The following is a 21,392-nucleotide window of genomic DNA, read 5'->3' on the forward strand; positions in this document are numbered from 1 at the left end:
ACTGACCAGCATTTAAGGGGCAGAGAAAGGGTCTGTTCATAGTAGAGGTCAAGACAGGAGGCGGGGGATCAGGCGAGGGGTTTGAAGGTTCTTTTAAGCCAGGAGAGACATGGAGACGAGGTACTGGGGAGAATATGAGATCTCTGAGGCAAGTTTGTTTGACAAGTTAGTTATTGTTGTTAGTGAGACCATATTAGGCAAGTCATATTATAAAAGGAATGTATTAATTTGGAAACCAGGTAGGTGGCTTGCACCTGCAATCCCGGTCTAAGCCGCCTGGGCTATAGAATGAGACCTTGTCTCAAAAAGCAAACAAAAAGAAAAATATAGAACCTTCAGTTTTGCAAAAAACTATTGGAACTGTGAAATTAGCTATAAAGGGTTTGTTGTTTGTATTATCAGTGCAGTCATAAATGTGGTTAAAAGGCATCAGAGCTTGTGTGCTTTATTTTGAGACAGGATCTCTTTCTATACTTCAGAGATTGGCTTCAAATTCACAATCCTTCTGCCTCAGCCTGAGTGCTGGGACTGTAGGCATCGTATCACTACAACTTGGCTTTAAACTTGATTCACTTTTGAAAGCATACAATGAGAACAAGTAAGATTTCTCTCCTGTAGCTAAGCTGCCTGCTGCTACTTGACCACCACTAGTATACAGTTTATATTTGGGTGGAATGCTACAGATTTAGCCATTTGTTGCCAGTTAAATTTTCAGGTTTAAATAATTTTTGGGGGAGGTTTTTGTTTGTTTGTTTGTTTGTTTGAGACAGGGTTTCTCTGTGTAGTTTTGGAGCCTGTCCTGGATCTCACTCTGTAGACCAGGGTGGCCTCGAACTCACAGAGATTCGCCTGCCTCTGCCTCCTGAGTGCTGAGATTACAGGCGTGCGTCACCACTGCCCAGCTTAAATAATTTTTGTAGTTTTCAAAATTTCTGTAAGTTTTCACTTCCCCTCAGTTTTCCCCGAGCAGACGAGGGGAAAGCTCTGTTAACATGACTGGAAGCCTTCGGAAGTCAGTCCATCCTGTCTGTAATGAAGAAAACCCTAGTATCAGAGACACTCGAAAGTATCAGGAGCAAGAAAAGATGTTTGCAGTCCTGAACAGTGGTGGCTGAACGCGGTGTCCTGCTTCGGTGTTACTCTTTCATCAGGGGCACTTGCTGGGTGCAGTTATCCAGTGTTCTAGAGGCTGGAACAGGATTGTGGACTACTCTGAGGCCAGTCTGGGCTCCAGAGTGAGATTTAGCCTCAGGAAAACAAAAAACAAGCACAAGTGCCTGCACACACGCACGCACGCACGCACGCACGCACGCACGCACACACACACACACACACACACACACTTTCTTCAGGTTTTAGTGTGATTTTTCTCATCCATATGAGTTTAATTTCCTAATTTAAAGAAGAAATAATTTTGAATTAGACCAGAGTTTCTTTTCTGGCAAAGCTAAATTTCCTACCAACTTGTAGGAATGCCCACAAAGACAAACATCACATGACTTCCTTAATGTGGAAGCTAGAGGAGAAAAGGAGGGCGTGAAACTGAAGTCGGGAGGTGGGGGTGCAAATGAGAAAGAGTGGTAGAGGGAATGTGGGAGTCAGGTGCTTTATAAGTGTGCATGGAAATGCCACAGAAAACTCCTCTGTGTAGTGAACATACTGTGGAAAGATGGTTTTGAAAACTTGTAGACATGTTTAATGAAAGCTGTGGCAGTTCTGAAGAGCAGTTTCTTTGGCAAGAAATAAATCTCTCTCTCTCTCTCTCTCTCTCTCTCTCTCTCTCTCTCTCTCTCTCTCTCTCTCTCTCTCTGTGTGTGTGTGTGTGTGTGTGTGTGTGTGTGTGTGTGTGTACACGTACCTGTCCAGTTTGGTCAGCTGTACTGACAGGGCCAGGCTAAGATAGTTTCCTGCTTGTTAATGGGGACCACGCAGATGAAGCAGGAGGAAGGACGACCCTACCTCGAGAAGTTCTGAATCGATGCTATTTATAACACTGTGCAGCGGAACTTGAAGGCAGCTCTCTGCTTACTGGCAGGAAAAGTTTCAGCCAGCCTTCACATTTGAGGAAGTGGTTTATGGAGCTGGCTGAGTGAAGCCTCTGTGAAAGGAAGGATGAGCAAGGTGACTGTGCTGATCTGAGTCTAGGGTGTGGTGACAGATGTGGGAAATGCAGCTGGGACAAGATAGTGGGGCCTTTGGATTGAGTCTCTTCAGCAGCCTGTGTGAAATCCTGGGCTGCTAACAGTTCAGCTGAAATAAGAGTATGTGACGGGCTAGTAGATGTAGCAGCAGAAGACAGGATGTGTTTGTGAATTGGTTCCTGTCTAGATGTGTAAATGCACTTTTTAATTACTGGATGCAATTCTGCTTCTGTGTGCTTTTTGTTTGTTTTGAAACAGGGTCTCACTATATAGCCCTGGCTGTCCTGTAGCTATGTAGACCAGGCTGCCCTCGAACTCACAGAGCTCCTCTGCCTCTGCCTCCATTAAAGGCCTGCATCACTATGCCCAGCCTTACGTGTGATTTCTGTAATGTTACATTGGTCCTTGTTTCATTAAGAGAGAGTTTCATAAAGAATAGATTTATGAGCTGGGGGTGTGTGTTACTCAGTGATAGAGTGCTTCCCTAGCTTGCATCAGGCTCTAGCACCACATACACACAAAAAGTTGACTCATATTACAGAATAATGTATGTATTTTGCAAAATATTAAATATAACAGAGTATGAAAGCTGACAGCTGGAAATAGCATCAGGAATATTTTCTTAGTAGGACTGGCTTCATGGAGTTGAATTACAGGCACATTTTTTACAAATTCAATATAAATGAATTATTTAGTGCTAGGTGAGCAGTGTTCAGTGGAGTTTAAAGAAAGAAATCATGAAACTATGTTACTATTCCTGTCTCATTTTAATAGGACCATTCACGATACAGCAGGAGCTGTTTTCAACAAAGATCAGTGATGAAAATTGTTGTTTTTAACAAGATACCTCCAAGTTAAACATGAAAGAAAAATACTGGAATCATTTCTGTGCTGACAAGATAAGGAGTACACATTTTGCAGCTAATGTGTAATGGCAGCTTTCTGAGATTGTCCATTGTCATGCACCCCACCGGGAACATGGATGTTGGCTTTACTCGGTCCTCTGTTCAGACCCTGTCCCGAAGCCACTGCAAAAACATCAAGCAAAAGATTTCCCAGTGGGAAGGGCGGGCCAACGGTGTAGCTAAGCCAGCTAGGTTTCTCCCCAAGGACTTTGGAGTGAGGTATAATAACTGCCACCCAGAGGTTCCTCCTCATAAACGTCCCTCTAGTGACGCAAAGAGCAACTCTCAGAATGGGGGTTTACCCAGGAGTGCAGATGCCAACAGCCATGATCAAAGTGAACGTGAAGGCGAGCAGCGAAACTGTCAAGACTCCCACCCCTCAGAAACTGGACCAGACTCCAACCGGGTGTGTGCTCGGGTCAAACAGATTGAAAGCCAGAGAGAGGTCGCTGTGGATCCAGAGGCTTCGTTACCTCCAGGAAACTTCTATACCTCACAGATACTGTGGAAAAGGTTAGAAGCACTTCCCCCAGATAAAGTCTTGAATTTGGCTTTAGCCCCTTGTGACTCTACAGAGAAAGAACTGAATTTCAGTTCTTATGGGATGACCAAGAGCTTGGAAAATATTTATTGTGAACCCGAGGGGCAGGAATGCGGACCCTCTATAAATCCTTTGCCCAAACCCCGTCGGACATTCAGGTATTTATCTGAATCTGGCAGTGTGCCATATAAAGAAAGAAACTGTGACCAGAAGTACTGTGAAAAGAATTCCTGTGTGGAGTCTTCTGTGCCTTCTTCTCAGGATCCTGAGCCAAAGAAATATGGTGGGAAGATCAGAGGGAGATCCAAAAGGTGTGTCTTCTTCATCCAGCAGGTGGTGATTTGTAGTACGTGATTCTTGAGTGCTTCCCCGAGATCCAAGTTTCCTTCCCCACTGTGGAATCCAGGCTTCAGTTGAGCGTGGGGATGCTGACAGCCTGGAGGGGAGGGGGAGGGGGAAGGAGAAGGGCAGAGGTACAGCTACCTCCTACCACCCAGGAGCATCGAGTGCCGTCTTCAAGAACTCCTAAGGCTGGGTCGGATAGATCGTACTGTATTTCCATTACCAGGAAGGCTGAGGCAGGAGGATCACCACAACTTTGAGGCTAGCCTGAGCTACATACATAGTGACTTAGAAACCAGCTTGGCCTCCATAGCAAGACATTGTCTTATCCCCCTTGCCCAACCCTAAAAGAGCTTTTAGATAAGCAGGTCCATTCTTTTTACTTTATTTAGGACATGGTGGCCTCAGCCTCACTTTTAATTAAGGAGTAATTCTTGGAGCTGGAGAGATGGTTCAGCAGGTAAGAGTACTGGCTGCTCTTCCAGAGGACCTAGGTTTTATTCCCAGCACCCACATGGCCTCTCAGAACCATCTGTAACTCCAGCTCCAGGGGATGCAACACCCTGTTCTGGCATTTATGGGCACCAGGCACACAAGTGTTGTACAGACATGCATGTAGGCAGAACATATAAAGTAAAAATAGTTACTTTAATCAATTAATTAGTTTATTTATTTATGAATCTTTGAGACAGGGTTTCTCTGTATAGCTTTGGCTGTACTGGCCTCAAACTCACAGAGATTTGCCTGCCTCTGCCTCCTGAGTGCTGGGATTAAAGGCGTGTACCACCATACTGGACCATTTTTGTAATTTTACACACAAAGTCTTTAAAAATTCTGTCTTCTCTTATTATTTAGAGATCACAGTTTTTGAAGGTGTAACTTTAAAATCCCCTTTCTTAAGGAAATCCTTTGAATTTGAAGATATTCAGCACTTTCGGAACTCACGGAAGATTCATGAAGAACTTGGGAGAAATGCTGGTTCAGCACTTTATTACACACAGTCTGAGGATAATATCTACGAGGATATTCTATGTAGGTGTCCATGCTTTGCAGTTAAATTTAATGCGTATTTGGTGATGCCTCTCATTGCACAGTGGTCTTTGTTTTACAATCAAACATCTTGTTTTAACTTTGTTTTTCTAATATGGAAACATTGGTGTATAGTTTTTCATCATTAATGAGTTTTACAACTAGTATAATGGATGACTCAGTTGAGAAGTAAATGTTTACAGTATATTGTTTTGAAAGTTCTTTAGCTTGGTTGAACATTGGAGTGATGTGTAAACTTAAAATGCCATTGCTCTACGGCCTTACATCTATCTCCACAAGAATGTAGTTGTTCCTTACCGATAGCCACTGTTCCCACTCATATAAGTGTTCTTCTAAGCAGTGTTCATGTGGTTTTTAAAGATCCAGCCAAGGAAAATCCCTATGAAGATATCCCAGTGCAGTCTTTCCCCATTTGGAGATCCCCTTCAGCATGGAGGCTTCCACCTGCTAAGACGGCCTTCAGAGCACCCAAGGTATACCGACAGACCGGAGGCTTCCCCAAAGAACACAGGAGAGCCTGTGCATGATCCATAGAAAAGGTGGCGGTGGTTGAACTGGGGCCCAAACTAGGGAGGCACTGAGATGTAGATTTTGTTGTCTGTGGGGGTGTTTTGTTTGTTTTAAAGATTAGGTATGCAAGTTTCTTTTAAAAATTTTCTTTGCTTTGCTATTGGTTGCTTAATCTTAGTGTTTCAAAAATAATTTAATATAAATAAGTTTAGACTAGAGCTTTCTAAACTTTTCTGCTTGCAACCCCTTTTCACCCAAGGGGAAAAAACTGTTTTGAGACAGGGTCTTACTATGTAACCCCAGCTGTTCTGGAACTCACTATGTAGACCAGGCTAGCTGTGAACCCACAGAGATTGCCTGCCTCTGCCTCCAGAGTGCCCAGATTAAAGTTCTGCGCCACCACACCCATCCACCCAAGAAATTTTTACATGACCACAGATGTGTAGGTATGTAATCTGTATACAGATTAAACCTTTGTTGACAATAAGTCATAAAGAAATATATTTTACAACAGTTTTTTGTATATATAGCATGTAATTTTGCCATTTATTAAAGACAGAAGCAAATGTGCATGCTACTGAGATGGGTGTGCTTATTTTTACATAAGTGATTGAATCCTGGCTGGGTGTGTGGGAGGTGGATCTCTGTGCATTTGAGGTCAGCTTGGCTTGTATAGTGAACTCCAGAACAGCCAAGGTTGCCTAGTGAAACTCTGTCCTAACCCTGCCCCCTTCCCCCACTGCAAAGGATTGAATCTTGGCTGCATACTTGATGCTGTAGTACAAAATGACAGAAGTTCATGGCTATTACAGACATTGGAAGTTCTGTCCTAATCCAAAACCAAAATTCATTTAATGATGTTTAAATGTTATTATTTTGTGTATGGGTGTGCATCATCTGCCTGTGGATATGTGCATATGAATGCAGGTGCCCTTGAATGCCTGCACGATCTGATTCCTAGGAACTGAGTTACAGAGGTTGTGAGCTGCCTAACGTCGGCGCTGGGACGTGAACTCAGATTCTCTGGAGAGCAACAGCACTCTTAAAAATTGAGGAATTTCTCCAGTCTCATCATTTAATTTTTTTTCTTTTCTTTTTGATTTTTTTTGTGACAGGGTTTCTCTGTATATCCCTGGCTGTCCTGGAACTAGGCTCTGCAGTTCAGGCTGGCCTTGAACTCAGAGTTCCACCTGCCTCTGCCTCTCAAGTGCTGGGATGAAAGGCATATGCCACCACTGCCCAGCTTCATTTAATGACCTTTATGAAACTCAAATTATCGACTCAAGTAGCAATTTTAAAATCAACCATTCTAACACAATGAAAATCCACTAACTTCACACATGCTGAGGCACAAGAGCGGGGAAATATGGATATCTTTGCTTAAACCATCGTGTTTGCAAAGACGGAAAGGACACTGAGCATGTGAGATGTAAACGTTGCCGTTTATAACATGCAGTAGTCTCAGATCTGACCCAAGCGTGCAGTGGTGGCGTGTGACATGAAGCAGGCGAGTGCCAAGGACATGTGTTTGGTGTTCAGAGCTGAGGCTGCAGGGAAGTCACACCGTGCAGACACGTGAGCACTGCCAAAACCACCTCAGTTCTTCATGGCCTGGACTTAATTAATTTCTGGTCGTTGGTGTTCAGAAACCTTTCTCTGTTGTGAATTTCTTAGGACTCCCCCATTCAGTTATCAAGTCAGCAACGCCTGGTTTAAGTAGCTGTGCGTTAGACATCATGAACTTTTCAGTTCTCTGTAGTTCCCAGTGCTCTGTAGTATGTTCACATCAGCCTGTGGCCTCAGTTATCCACCACTCCCTGCAAGCTTTGAGACCGTTGTTTGAGTTGGTAGAGATGATAGACTGTTATCGCTTGGGAATTTGATTGTATCACAGGCCTTGAGCTTTGGATTAGGAAACGGAGAAGATACTTACGAGATGAGGAGGAATTGCAGAATCCCCATTTGCGATGGGTTTCAAGGAAAGATAAGCATTTTTCAGGGTAGCGTTGACTCGGTCGAAAACACGGGCATTACTAGAAACGATCTTTTCTTACCAGTATATCTCCTGTTCCAGCTTCCTCCGAAGCCCCAGTTCCTTCAGCGGAAGACTATGGAGCTGAAGAGCTCTCAAGCTTACTTGCGATCGAAGCTCACCAAGGACACCACTTTGCCTGTCACGTTAACCGAATGGAAGCTTTTCCGAGCTGGAGAAGTGGTTAACAGAAAAAAGAGAAACCTCCCAAGGGTGAGGAGTCCAGAACATTCATTCTTGAAATTTTACCCCAGCTTTTTAATAAGGGAGAATAAATAAGCGTTAGAATGAGCGGAATAATAGGTTAGACCTTACCTGCTGGAGTTAGATCTGGAAAGCAACCTGGAGTTTTGAATTTTTGCTCATTCAAGAAATGACACAGATGGCTTTTGTCGTTGGAGACTTGATGTCAGGGCTTCCCTGGAGACGTCTTAGCTCTTGTTGAAAATCAGCTGTCGCCAGCCTCAAACAAAAGGAGAGTCTGTTGGTTCATTCTTGTGCCAGAGTTTACAGATTGTCAGTAATGATGAAGTATATGCTATTTATTAGGATTCAAATGGCCATTCAGAGGTGGGGAAAAGAAAACCAGACTATAACTTGGTACTAGACATTATCAAAAACATAGGAAATAAATGAAAGACCTTGCCCTCAAGGGAGGGGAAAGATAGTAAGTGCCCCTCCACCATTTTGACCAGAACTGCTAATAAGCAGAATATTTTTTAAATGAGATTACTTGTAGCCATATCTTCTTTTAGGAGAGACATTTATAAGGTTGTGTGAAAATATTTTTAAACTCTGTTTAATTAAGGATTGATAAAGTAGCAGATAATATGCAGCATAACGAAGAAATCAGATCACTGAAATATTTTTCCTTCCATAACGCCAGGTGGATTAGCTATATATTCATTTAGCACATGGATTTTGTACCTGACTTTAACAATAAACAAAAGTCACAGCTGTTTCTTGGTTAGTGGCCACTGATTGGTTCCTTGGAAAATCTTGTGTTCCAGAGTTAATTTAATTCTTCTGGTCTGTTTCCTGCCCTTACTCTTGGGCAGGCATCCTGCTGGAGCTTTCTCTCCAGGAAGATCTCTCTGGCACTCCCGGAAGCCTCTCCTGTGACTCCAGAACAGCAGCAGATCATGTGTTTCTAGAGCAAAGATACAGACTCCTAAGGGATTCTGCTTGGGAGTTCTAACCCTTGAAATGGCATTAGCAGCTGTTCAGGAATTTCGGACACTGGGGTTAAATGAGGGAGAGCTGGGGTGTGGCTCAGTGTTAAAGCTGTTCATTAGTGTGAGGCTCTGAATTCAGTCCTCTGTTCCACAAAAGAACAAGCATGGGACAGCAGGGGAGAGTCAGCTGCGGCGCTTCCTGCCAATCACCTTCCTGTTTGGGCTACTTTATGTGCTTCTGATATCGGGAGGTGATTCACTTTCTGATAACTGGATAGGACCAACTTTTCCTTTTCTTAAAAAAAAAAAGGAGGAGGAGGAGGAGGAAGAAGAGGAAGAAGTAATTGATACAAGGTCTCATATATCTCAGGCTGGTCTTGAAATCACACTCTGTAGCTGAAGATGATCTTGAACTTTGGGGGATAGGGAGCTTTGTTTTTTTAGGACAGGGTTTCTCTGTGCATCCCTGATTCTGCTGGAACTCACTTTGTAGACCAGGCTGGCCTCGAACTCACAGAGATCTATCTGCCTCTGCCTCAAGTGCTGGGATTAAAGTCATGCACCACCATCTGGCTATATCCCCAGATCTGTGTCATAGAATTTTCCCCAAAGTTTTTTTTGGAAAATGAAGAAAAAGAAAATGGCGTTGCCTTTTTATTTTTTTGACCCAGGTTGGCTTTGAACTGCCATCCTCCTGCTTCGGCCTCTGTAGCTCATTGGTGAGATTATAAGCAGGTGTCTCCTCATCCCCAAGCTGGTGATGTACTTTTGATTGCTGGCAGAAACAAGTCATTAACACTACCTATGACTCTCTAGAGTAAATCCCTTTAAGGGGCTGGAGAGATGGCTCTGCAGTTGGGAGCCATATTCCTCTTTTCAGAGGCCCCAAGTTCACGTCCCAGTACCCACAGTGTGCAGATCATAACCACCTGTAATTCCACCTGCAGAGGATTTAACACCTCTGGCCTCCTTAGGTAGCTGCACTCACATGCACAAACCCACAAGTGCTTGCACACATACATTTAAAAATAATAAAAATAAACCTTACAAAAAGATTTTAAGTCCTTTTAGGGTGTCCCAGATTTCAGTACAAATTTTGGTGTTGTTTGTTTGTTTAGTGTATTCAGGGACATACCTTAAGAAAAGCAGTTTTCATTTATGTCCTCCTCTCTGATGACTCCAGCTGTCCCTGGAAGGGACATTGCTTTTGATCTAGTCCACATGCCAGGTCCCCACCCTTCCTTCCTTTCCCTGCTGCGGACGCCTTTGTGGGATTGCCAGTGCCGTCCCTGCTGCTTCATTGTTTGTGGCTGCAAGTAAGGCAGCTGCTGTCCTTCCTGTGGATCCAGTGTTGCTGCAATGCAAAGGAGAGGTCCGAGCTCAGAACCAAATCTTAGGTTCACTTAATCTGCTGTCCCAGAACAGTAGTTTCCTTCCAAATACGTGGGCATGCTTGCTTCTACTTTGTAAGGCCACGTTAATATTTCCACTGTCCTAGGTGGTTCTGCACCTAAAACTTGTTTGCTGTCCTGAATCTTTTCTGTAGTCCATAGAAATACCTTTTTCGTTTGGATTCTCCTGCTTGCTTTTTTGTAAAAAAAAAAAAAAAAAAAGCACTGGTGAACACTGGCGAGTTTTCGCTTGATCGGCAGCTCTAGAAATCCTCCAAGAGCAAGTTCGTATAGAGATGTGAAGACCTACACGTGTTTCTCCCTGCTTTTGTACTGGACTGAACTGGCCGCCTTAGGGACTGCCAAGTGCACAAGGACCAGTGAAAACATGAGCGTTCTCCTCAACAGTCTCGACCCCGCTGCACTGTGCGCTCTCTGTTCTGTCTAGGCCGATAAAGTAAGATGAATACGTAAGCTTGGAACCTTAAGAAAAGAGAAAAGTAGGCATGGAAAAGCTAATCAGCTCCTCGTTTTAAAATGTCAGTTGATGTCATGGCTCTGACCCTTTCTTCTTTCCACCTCAGTCTGTGCCTCTCTCTGTCTGACTCTCCACACACTCACCTTTTCCCCAGTATTAGGAAAGAATTCTGAGTAATGCTTACTAAGTAGAAGCAGCTATAAAACAATTTAAAAATAAATGATCTGATTGCAGTTCTTGAGGTGTAGATTGATGAGTGGAGAGAGGGAAGGCATAGTTTTGTATGGAGTAATTTGAGAGTTTCCCATTTTTATGACATCTCCAAAATAAGTTGCAGCATTTGTACCCACAGTGGCAAAGAGTGTGCTCCTTTTGACAAAAGCTCCAGAAGCTTGATTATCTCCTCTTGGGAGAAACTCCTGGGAGCAGAAAAAGCTAAGCCCCACCCTGCAGTGGGTGACTGTTCCCCTTCCTGCTCTGAGCAAGTGAAAACTTGAGCAGAGTCTTAATCACCGTAGGCAGTGCAGGAGCACATTCCCTGCGTGTTGTGACATGGAGTGACACAGGGTCTCTTCAGGAAGCTGTATGGGGTTCATATGAAAGGGCAGGGTCCTCCACACTTTCCTTCCCTGCTTGTAGACCTTCTGAAAACACTCATCGTTTCAGGATACCATTTTAATGCAAAATTGAAAAACATGAAGGGTTTATTATTCAAAGAGGTTTTACATTAAAAAAACATTTACTGTATTAATGCCAGTCATCAATGCCACCTTGGTGGTGGCTATGACCACCGTCTTTGTAATTTTGTAATTACACCAGCTTCGTAATTTTCTTGCCTTTTTTTCCAGCTCGTTTTGAAAATAAATGATACGTTTGACTCTAAACGAGGGAAGAAGAGGGTAAAGTTGCAGCCTTACACTGGCAAAGAGGCAGCCTCCTCCAAAGGTGAGAGCCGGTTTTGTTCATCTGTGTGTGACTTTACTGTGCTTGCTCGTTTCCTGCTCCTGTGACGGGGTGTCTGGCAGGCATGAGTTAACGATGGGGAGATTTGTTTGGCTCTCTATGTTGACCAAGCTGGCCTCAAACTCCTAGGCTTAAACAATACATCTTGTGTGGTCTCTAGAATGTTCTGGACTACAGGCATCCCATACCTGCTCAGGACAAAGTTCTGAAGAGTCACATTTTGCTTTTTAAAAACTTGTATCATTGGCAAAAAAAAATTTCTTCTGTATCATAAATTGCCAACTCCTTGCACCAAAAACAAAAAATAATCAAAATTGAACAGTCCCTAGACGTTCCTTGTCAAGCTTGGTTTCCTTGGTAGCTTGAAGACAGTGTTGCCTGGCTTCTGAGATAGCCCCTCCAGTGAACCGGAGGAGGCTTTCATCTCTCTCTGCTTTTGTCTGGATGTCAGCAATGCCTATAGGCCTGGATGATCACGTATGCCCGCACCGCACACACTTCAGCCCTGGGTCTACTTGACTACTCCAAACTGAGCATTACCTAACTTCAGTCTCGGCTGTTACAAAGGACACCGCCTTCTTCAACTTCGTCATTATAATTTCCTGTGTTGAAATCGAAGAGAGACAATCCAGGTTTTTCATGCTCCTTCAATCTCAACAGGTTTTATTTTTAAGCTGGGTGATATGACTCATGCCTTTGATCCCAGCACTCAGCAGGCAGAGGCAGGCGGATCTCTATGAGTTTTAGGCCAGCCTGGTCTACGGAGTGAGTTCCACGACAGCCAGAGCTATATAGTGAGACCCTGTCTCAAAAAGCCAACAACAACAACAACAACAAAGAAAGATTTTATTTTAATTATGTGTATGTGTGCCACATATGTCCAGCTTCCTAAGGAGGCCAGAGTGAATGTAAGTTCCTCTGCAGCTGGAGTAACAGGTGGTTGTGAGTCCCCTGACATGGGCACTTGGAATCTAATCAAACTCGATCCTTAGGAAGAGCAGAGAGTGCTCTTAATCATTGAGCCACCTCTCCACCCCCTCATGACCTTTTCTGTATAAGGAGCCTCATATTATTCAGATTTTATCCTGTGGTTTTCTTTTAAAAAGACTTAATTAATGCACCTCAAAATTCTTTCCATATCAACATGTAGAGACCCTGTAAGCTCTGCTGTATTTCATGATACAGAAATGAACGTCCCAATTCTGGATTCTTATGCTGATCAGTAAGACCCTCAGTCCATCCCCAGCACCTCAGTGTTTTCCAATCTAGTTGGTAGATGTTTTGGTTGTTTCTAACATACTTAACCTATGGAGAGGAACAGTCCATAAAGATTTACACATATATTCAAAGAACATCGCAGTGCTCATGTTTTACTTGTATTTGTGTGTTATGTTTGTGAACTAAGGTCCTTGTAGTAGACTCACTTGATCAAAGAATATATGGACTTGAAACAGTTCTAGTACTTGAGAGACTAAGGCCAGAGAATTCTGTGAATTCAAGGCCACCCTGGGTTATGTGGTGAGTTCCAGAACAGCCTGAGCTGCAGAGTGAGGCCCTATCTCAAAAAACTGAAATCAAACATTTTTATAGCTGTTGCCAAATTTTCTGGCAAACAGCTGGTAGCATCCTGTTTCTGCAAACAACATTTGAATATGCTTTCCCACGATCTTCATCAAGTAGGTTAATAGTTTTTTGTCAATGGTTAAAATGTATTATTTTATTTATTTTCATTATGAACTTGGGAAAGTTTTCACATTTATCCGTATTTTGTATATCTTTTCTATGGATTGCCTATTCCTAACCATTTATCATTTTTTTCTGCCATGTGCTCTTTTTCTTATGTGTGTGTATGTTCCAGACTTTATTTTTAGGGGGGCCACCAAGCAGCTCCCAGATCATGACATAGAGACTTACGTTTTGAATGCTCAGCCTAGCTTAGGCTTGTTTCTGGCTAGCTCTTTTAACTTAATTAACCTGTTTCTCTTTATCTCTGTCTTTGCCTCAGAGCTTTTGACCTTTCCTTCTGTCTGTCTGCTTTCACTACGTCTGCTGTCTGCTGGCGGCGCCTGGCTGCCCTCGGGGTTTCCTCTTCTTTTGTCTCCTTCTCTTGTTTTTCCTGAGCTTAAATTTCTCCTCCTGTTTATTCTCTCTGCCCGACAGCCCCGCCTGTCCTTTTCCTGCTTAGCTATTGGCTGTTCAGCTCTTTATTAAACCCATCAGCTGCCTTAGGCAGGCAAGGTTAGACAAATCCAACACATCTTTACATAGTTAAACACACATCCTCACATTGTTAAACAAATGCAGCATAAACAAAAGTAACACACCTTTACACAGTTCAAGTCATATTCTGCAGCATACACAAATGAACACATCTTTGCACAGTTAAAGTAATATTCCACAACATATGTATGTACATGTGTGCATGTTTGTGTGTATGTGTGAACATTGGTGTACATAGATGTGGAGGCCAGGCGGTTCAGTCTACCTTGTGTTTTGAGACAAAGTTTTGGACTGGCCTAGACCTCACTGAGTAGGCGATGCTGGCTGGCTAGTGAGTCCCAGGGGATTATAAACACATATGCTATAGCTGGTTTTTTTACGGGGACTCTGGGAATCAAACTCAGCTCCCTGTTTGTGCTGCATGAATTTTATGAACGGATTCTTCCTAGCCCCTGTGCTTTTTTTCCATTTGGTTTGTAATGGCTAATCAAATATTAAGAAACTTAGTTTTGATTCAAACATAGTGGCTCATGCTTTTAATCCCAGCACTTAGAAGGCAGAGGCAGGAGGATCTCTATGGGTTGAGGCTAGAATGGTCTAGAACAGAGATACTCTGACTCAAAAAAAAAAAACAAACAAAAAAACAAAAAACAAAAAACAAAAGAAAAGAAACAGTTTTAAGCTACGAGACATGGTGGTACTTATCCATCATTGCAGCATTTGGAAGGCTGAAGAAAGAGGGCTGTCCCCAGTGCCAGGCCAGTTTGTACTGCACAGTGAGTCCATGCTGTCTGGGCTACAGAGTGAGACCCTCTCTTTAAAAACACAATAGAGAAGAGAAAAGGTCTGTGTCTTCGGTACACTTACAAATATTCTCCCAATTTATTTTTCAGTTTTTGAATTTACTACTGAGTTTTGTATTAGATAGAAAAATTGCAGTTTTTTTCTTTCCGGTTTTTGAAACAGAGTGTCCTGCAGCTCAGGTTGTCCTAGAACTATATATAGCTGGAGCTGCATTAAACCCTTGATCGTCTTGTCTCTCAAGTGCTAGGTTACAGGTGTGGCCAACAGGCCTGACTACATTTTAACATGTTATATAATCAAATTTACAAATATTTTTGACCTATGAATGTTAGCCTCTGATTTTCCCAATATAGTTAAAGATTTTTCTCTTGTTTTGCAGTATTTAGTTGGCTTTAATTTATTAGATCTAATCTAGAAGTTCCTAAAAAATTTTATTACATTTTGTTTGTTGTTGTTGTTGTTACTGTTGTGTGTGTATGTGGTGTGTAAGTGCCCTGGTGTGAATTTAGAGGTCAGAGGACAATTTTTGAGAGTTGGTTGTCCATGTGGCGCTAGGATTAAACTTAGCAGCTTTTCTTCCCTCTCTTTTTTGAGAAACCTCACTATGTACCCCCCTGCCTGGCCTGAAACTCCCTATGTAGACCAGGCTGGCCTCAAATTCACAGAGTTGTATCTGCCTCTGCCTCCCAAGTGCCAGGGCTAAGGGCAAGAACCATCATACCCAGTGAAGTGTTTTGTTTTGTTTTTATATTTATCTATTAAATTTTTTTCATTTTACATACCAACCCCAGCTCCCCCTCCTTCCCCTTCTCCCACCTCCTCACCTCCCTCCCACTCTACCCCCCATCCACTCCTCAGAGTGGGTAAGGCCTCCCATGGTAGTCAACAAAGTCTGACATACCAAGTTGAAGGAGAGCCTAGTCCCTCCCCATTGTATCAAGGCTGAGCAAGGTATCCCACCATAGGGAATGGGTTCCAAAGTCAGTTCGTGCACCTGGGATAAGTCCTGGTCCTGCTGCCAGGGACCCCACAAACAGATCAAGCCACACAACTGTCACCCACATTCAGCGGGCCTAGTTCAGTCCCATGCAGGTTCCCGAGCTGTCAGTCCAGAGTCAGTGAGCTCCAACTAGCACTGGTCAGCTGTCTCTGTGGGTTTCTCCATCATGATCTCCTCCTCCTCCTCCTCCTCCTCCTCCTCTTCCTCCTCTTCTTCTTTTTGAATTCCGTTTATTGAAGGAGGGAGGAGGTCTTAAGTACAGGCTTACAGCACAATGGGAGAACCCTGGAGGACAGAAGTTTGCTTCTGACCCAATGAAGTGTTTTAATGTGCTTATTTACGAGCCATTTCTGAGGAGCTGCACACACTATGTGAGAGTGATGCTCTTTCTCTGAGTCCCCAGCCTTTTTTTTTTTTTTTTTTTTGGCTTTTTCAAGACTGGGTTTCTCTGTAGTTTTGGTGCCTGTCCTGGATCTTGCTCTGTAGACCAAGCTGGCCTCAAACTCACAGAGATCCTCCTGGCTCTGCCTCCCGAGTGCTGGGATTACGGGTGTGCGCCACCACCGCCCGGCCCTAGCCATTTTAAAAATCTTTTTCACTTTTCTATCTTTTGGTAAGTTATATTTTCAGAATTAATGGTATAGAACACTCCATTGGTAGCCAGGGTGCACAGCCCCTTCATTCAGTCATTTGTAACACACACACCCTAACTCCCTTATGAGAAGAGCGTAGCCCCTAAAATATGAGTGGGGAAAATAAGAACCGTTTAAAGCACTGCTGGGACTGTAGACTCAGAGCAGAGGAGCAGGCGGTGTGATTGCAGTGGTTACCGGAACCTAGAAAAGGTGGTGTCACCTCCTAAACTCCCTGGTCTCACAGTGACCACATTTCATATTCTAAATCCATGCTATTCAGAGTGTGCTCTTCATCCTAGTGTTAGTGCTTTAGTTAAAGCTGTGCAGTTATTTGAATGAAAAATAGATCTCACTCTGAACTAGACTGAGAATTATCTGGAAAGCTGGTTAAGAGCAGCTGAGGCAAGCCTGGAGGGAGATAGAGGTGAGTTTCCTCGTGACCTTTTACATTAGTCCCTCCTCACCGCTTCCGGGGTCACTTTCTGTAGCTGCAGTTATCAGCTGAGATGTGAAAGTATCCAATGGAAAATTCCAGAGAAACTCTGAAAAGCTTCAGGATGAGCACTGCTCTGAGCTGCATGGTGGAGGTGCCATCTGTCCTGCTGCTTCTTGCCCAGGATGTGAGTCAGCCCTTTGTCCTGTGTGCTCTCTCTGTGTGCCATCTACCTGCCAGTAGCCATGCCAGCCTTCAGCTGAACTTCACTGAATCACACAGTGCTTGTGTTCAAGCCTTCCTTCCACAGGAGCCCAGTGCATCATAGTGCCTCCATCATAGTGCCTCCATCATCTCACTTCCACAGGAGCCTGGTCCATCATAGTGCCTCCATCATCTCACTTCCATAGGAGTCTGGTGTATTATAGTGCCTCCATCATAGTGCCTCCATCATCTCACTTCCACAGAAGCCTGGTCCATCATAGTGCCTCCATCATCTCACTTCCACAGAAGCCCGGTACATCATAGTGCCTCCATCATCTCACTTCCACAGAAGCCCGGTACATCATAGTGCCTCCATCATCTCACTTCCACAGGAGCCCAGTGCATCATAGTGCCTCCATCATCTCACTTCCACAGGAGCCCAGTGCATCATAGTGCCTCCATCATCTCACTTCCACAGGAGCCCAGTGCATCATAGTGCCTCCATCATCTCACTTCATTTCAATACATAGGCCCCAGTCCCAGATGTCACCCCAAGAACTAGGTTAAATACAATGTTAAAATATTGGGAGAGTTCTCATATTCACATAACTTTCATTTATGTATTATTATAATTGCCATATTCTGAAATCAGTTGTTAATCTTTTACTATGTTTAATTTATAAATAATTTCACAGACTCCCATACAGCAAAATCCCCCTAGTTATGTGGGGTTCAGTACTGTCTGTTTCAGGTCTTCTGCAGACAAGGAGGATCTCCTGGTTTGTCCTGTGCTCTCTTTCAACAGCTCTGCTAATGTAACCTCTACTAACTTGACCCTCATCCCTCATTGGAGGCCCAGACGGTAGCAGTTTCCCCTTGTCCTCATCCTCATCCCCTTCCTACTAGTAGACAATACAAACGGAAACTCTGCCTTCCCTTTTCCAGGTGAAGCCAGCGGGAATGAGAGTGACGCGGAGTACCTGCCAAAGAGTGAGTGAGTCAGCAGGCTGCTCCCTTCCGTGATCCTGGCTCCGGGCGGAGCAGTGCCTGCCTTTGTGATTAAGCATGTTTTTCCCCATGTGAAGTTCACTCCATAGACCATTGCTTCATTCTCAGACCCTGTTGAGATTTGCGGAGCTAAATAGTCCATTCAGCTGTTTGACAACATGACAAATCCCTCCTAGTGGAGTGAGGTAAACCAGGATGGTTCTGAGGACGAATTCTGGAGGGAGCAGGGTAGCAGCGCATGTCCAGACGTGTGCAGTTTGTAGCAGCCAACAGTGTGTGAGTCATCCCCACCAATAAGTACTCAGCCCCAAATAGCTGATTTTTCCTCTAGTAACCCAAGCGTAAGTGTCAAGTGCATTTTCTGTCTCTACCATTAAGGAAGGACATAGATATTTACATGTAGGTACCTCTATTCCAAAAAATCTGTAGTTCCTATCAGGATTCAGAATCCATGCATTTCTGGCTCCTCCTTGTACAAGCACGTAATGTGCTCTGTATCTTCCTCAGACAATTGTCACAGCAGGTTTTGTTTTATTTTGTTGTTTAACTGGCTGACATACAGCAACACTTTTAAAGAGCAGGAGTCACAAGTTATCAAAGCCGAGCAGAGGGCAACCCCGACACCAGTCTCATGAGTAATAGCCTTGTGCTTTTCTGCTGGCCTAAATTGCTCCAGGTTTTGGATGTTGTAGCCTGACTAAAGATGAAACTTAATAGTGTCATGGGGTTCAGCATTGATGTGTAAGGATGACTAATTGATTGCAGTTGCTAATGAGATGTGTGTCTTGACTTGAACTCAGCCCTGTGGAGGGTCAGCACACCTTTTCCCACAACATCCAGGAAACAGGGTATTTCTAGGGAAACATTCGTGGTTGTGTTTTTAAAGAGTTCTTAACATTTTGATCCACAGTGGCAAAAGTCATGACATCTGCGGGAGGGGATGACAGTCCCAATATGGTTGTGATTTGCATGTTTCTGATGGCCAACAATGTTGAGCATTCTGTCACATACTTTTTTTTGGCCCTATGTATCTCTTAGTTTGAAAAGTGTCTGTTTGGTCTGTTGCTTAACAGCTGAGCTATTATCTCTTTGGTTGTTTTGTGTGTTCTAGGTAGTAATCTTCTGTCAGATGGATACTGGGCAGGGCTTTTCTGGTCAGTGTCTGTTCTTTGCTTTTTCTTTGGCTGCTCAGACGCTGTTCTTGTAATCCTTTTATCCATTCTTGCTCTTCCTTTCTAAGCTGTCTGTGTCCTATTCAAAAGTCATTGTCTGTCTGTATTTTGAAGTGTTTCCTGTGAATTCGTCCTGCAGGTTCAGAGTGTCTTATATTAAGGCCTTTGATCCATTTGAATCATTTTTTTTATGGAGTGATAGGGGTCTAGTTGCGGCCTTTCCTATGTGGTGGATATCCAGTTTTCTTGGCATCATTTATTAAAGAGGCTGGTCTCCACCTCCCACCCCCACATGTCCATTTTAGTTCCTTTGTCAAGAATCAGGTGGTTGTAGCTTCTTGGCTTTATTCTTAGTTCTTCTGTTCCAGAGGTGTACATGTTTAGGGTTTTGTTTTGTTTTGTTTTGTTTTTGAGACAGGGTTTCTCTGTGTAGTTTTGGTGTCTGTCCTCGCTCTGTAGCCCAGGTTGGCCTGAAACTCACAGAGATCCGCCTGGCTCTGCCTCCCGAGGGCTGGGATTACAGGTGTGCACCACCACCACCCGGGGAAATTTATTATTTTTAATTATGTGTTATCAGTGTGGGAGCATGTGCATGTGAGTTCAGGTACCTTGCAGAGGCTAGAGGTGTCAGGTGCCCCTGGAGCTGGAGTTACAGGCAGTTATGAGCCACCTAATGTGTTGGGAACAGGACATGCTCTTACCCACTGAGCCATCTTTTATTAGTAATCCATGCCTAGAAGGAGAAGGAAGAGGATGAGGTCTTGAATGTGAGGCTGGCTTTGGTTTTGATTTTCCCTGCCTGCACTTGGTCTCTGTGTAGGACTCGGTTCTTCTATGAAGTCCTCTCCTCTTCCATGCCAAATGGCACCTTTTGTCAGTCTAGTATTTTTCCTAGATATTTTGTATGTGTCCTGGCGCACTGCCATGAAGGACATGTGTAACACAGACATAGAGTGTGTTATACATACACAGTAGTAGACAGTCAATTAGGATGTCAGCCCCACCTCTGCCGGGGTGGAAGAGGACCCTAGCATTTCCCCAAACAGGAGTATCCGTGCCTTCATCTAACATGGGACCTCAGAGGCTCCTCCCTGTGAGTGCCATGACTTGTGGGGCTAGAGGGAAGGGCACCGGGAACCTGAAATGTGACCTCATTCCTTGCAGATCGCCACAAGCGCTTAGCACAGCTGCAGCAGTCCTCCAAGAGGAACCCCCACTACCAGACCTTGGAGCGGGATCTGATCGAACTGCAGGAGCAGCAGCTCTTTGAACTCTTCGTGGTGGTGTCTCTGCAGAAGAAGCCATCGGGGACAAACTACATTCCCCAGGTCATACAGCAATTCCCTAGCAAGGTAGGTGCAAGGTGGACAGTGAAGCGTCCAGAAGGTTCCTGTTTGCTCCTCATGTGCATTTCCTCTTGTTTACTGTTGGCTCTGCCAGTTTTTAACCAACACTGAGCCATGATCTTACCCAAGTTCTCCTTGAATGGACAGCCCCCCTGCTTCAGCTTCCCACGTGCTGGGAGCCGCCAAGCCCAGCCTGGCTGTCACACTGTTCTGTGGGTTTGCTCTGCCTGCCTCACAAAGGCAATTGCTCATCTAGTCACCTGTTACAGCACTTGCAGTCTGTGGGTCTGCACTTGACCCTTTGAATCCTGGGCAGTGGGACATTGAATAGCAAATAAAACCCATTGCGGGTTCACAGGCCACACATGAAAGGAAGTAGGTTTACATTTTAATTTTTACATTTGGTATTCTCCCCACCCCCGACAGGTTTTCTCTGTGTATTCCTGACTGTCCTGGAACTAGCTCTGTACACCAGGCTGGCCTTGAACTCATAGAGATCCACCTGCCTCTGCCTCCCAAGTGCTGGGATTAAAGGTGTGCACCATTATTGCCTGGCTATTTGGTATTCTTTTTTTTTTTTTTTTTTAAGATTTATTTATTTATTATGTATACAGCAGAGGGCACCAGATCTCATTTTAGATGGTTGTGAGCCACCATGTGGTTGCTGGGAATTGAACTCTCGGGACCTCTGGGAGAGCAGTTCGGTGCTCTTAACCTCTGAGCCATCTCTCCAGCCCTGTTTGGTATTCTTTTAGTCTGTTTAGTTTTGTTGGTTTCTTGTTTGTTTGCCTGGCTTGAGGAGACTTTTTATTGTCTGTTTTTGAGGTGAGAGTTAGTTCTCTTCTATCTTGTGGTTTCTACGGATCAACTTTGGGTCATCAGACTTGGCAGTAGATACCTTTATCTGCTGAGCCGCCTCACTGGCCCCCTGAATTTATTTTGTATTTTCTGTTTACTTTTCCTCACTGTTGCACAAAGAACCTGTTCTCTGTGAATCATGTACTCAGTGTGGATGCGGAGGGACTCTTTGGAGCATTTGCTT

General features: G+C 44.0%; 1 protein-coding gene across 1 annotated transcript in view; it reads left to right on the forward strand.

Moving 5' to 3' along the window:
• Dennd2c (DENN domain containing 2C) overlaps positions 1 to 21,392 on the forward strand; it is a 72,029-nt gene that overhangs the window by 30,963 nt on the left and 19,674 nt on the right. The window contains exons 2-8 of the mRNA XM_036190815.1: positions 2,916 to 3,898; positions 4,831 to 4,961; positions 5,340 to 5,452; positions 7,564 to 7,734; positions 11,414 to 11,510; positions 17,770 to 17,814; positions 20,169 to 20,356. Of these exons, the coding sequence (XP_036046708.1) occupies positions 3,066 to 3,898; positions 4,831 to 4,961; positions 5,340 to 5,452; positions 7,564 to 7,734; positions 11,414 to 11,510; positions 17,770 to 17,814; positions 20,169 to 20,356 (1,578 nt within the window). The 5' untranslated portion in view covers positions 2,916 to 3,065. The remainder of the gene's footprint in view (positions 1 to 2,915; positions 3,899 to 4,830; positions 4,962 to 5,339; positions 5,453 to 7,563; positions 7,735 to 11,413; positions 11,511 to 17,769; positions 17,815 to 20,168; positions 20,357 to 21,392) is intronic.

This window comes from Onychomys torridus, chromosome 6 (genome assembly GCF_903995425.1).
Source record: "Onychomys torridus chromosome 6, mOncTor1.1, whole genome shotgun sequence".
Classification (NCBI taxonomy): domain Eukaryota; kingdom Metazoa; phylum Chordata; class Mammalia; order Rodentia; family Cricetidae; genus Onychomys; species Onychomys torridus.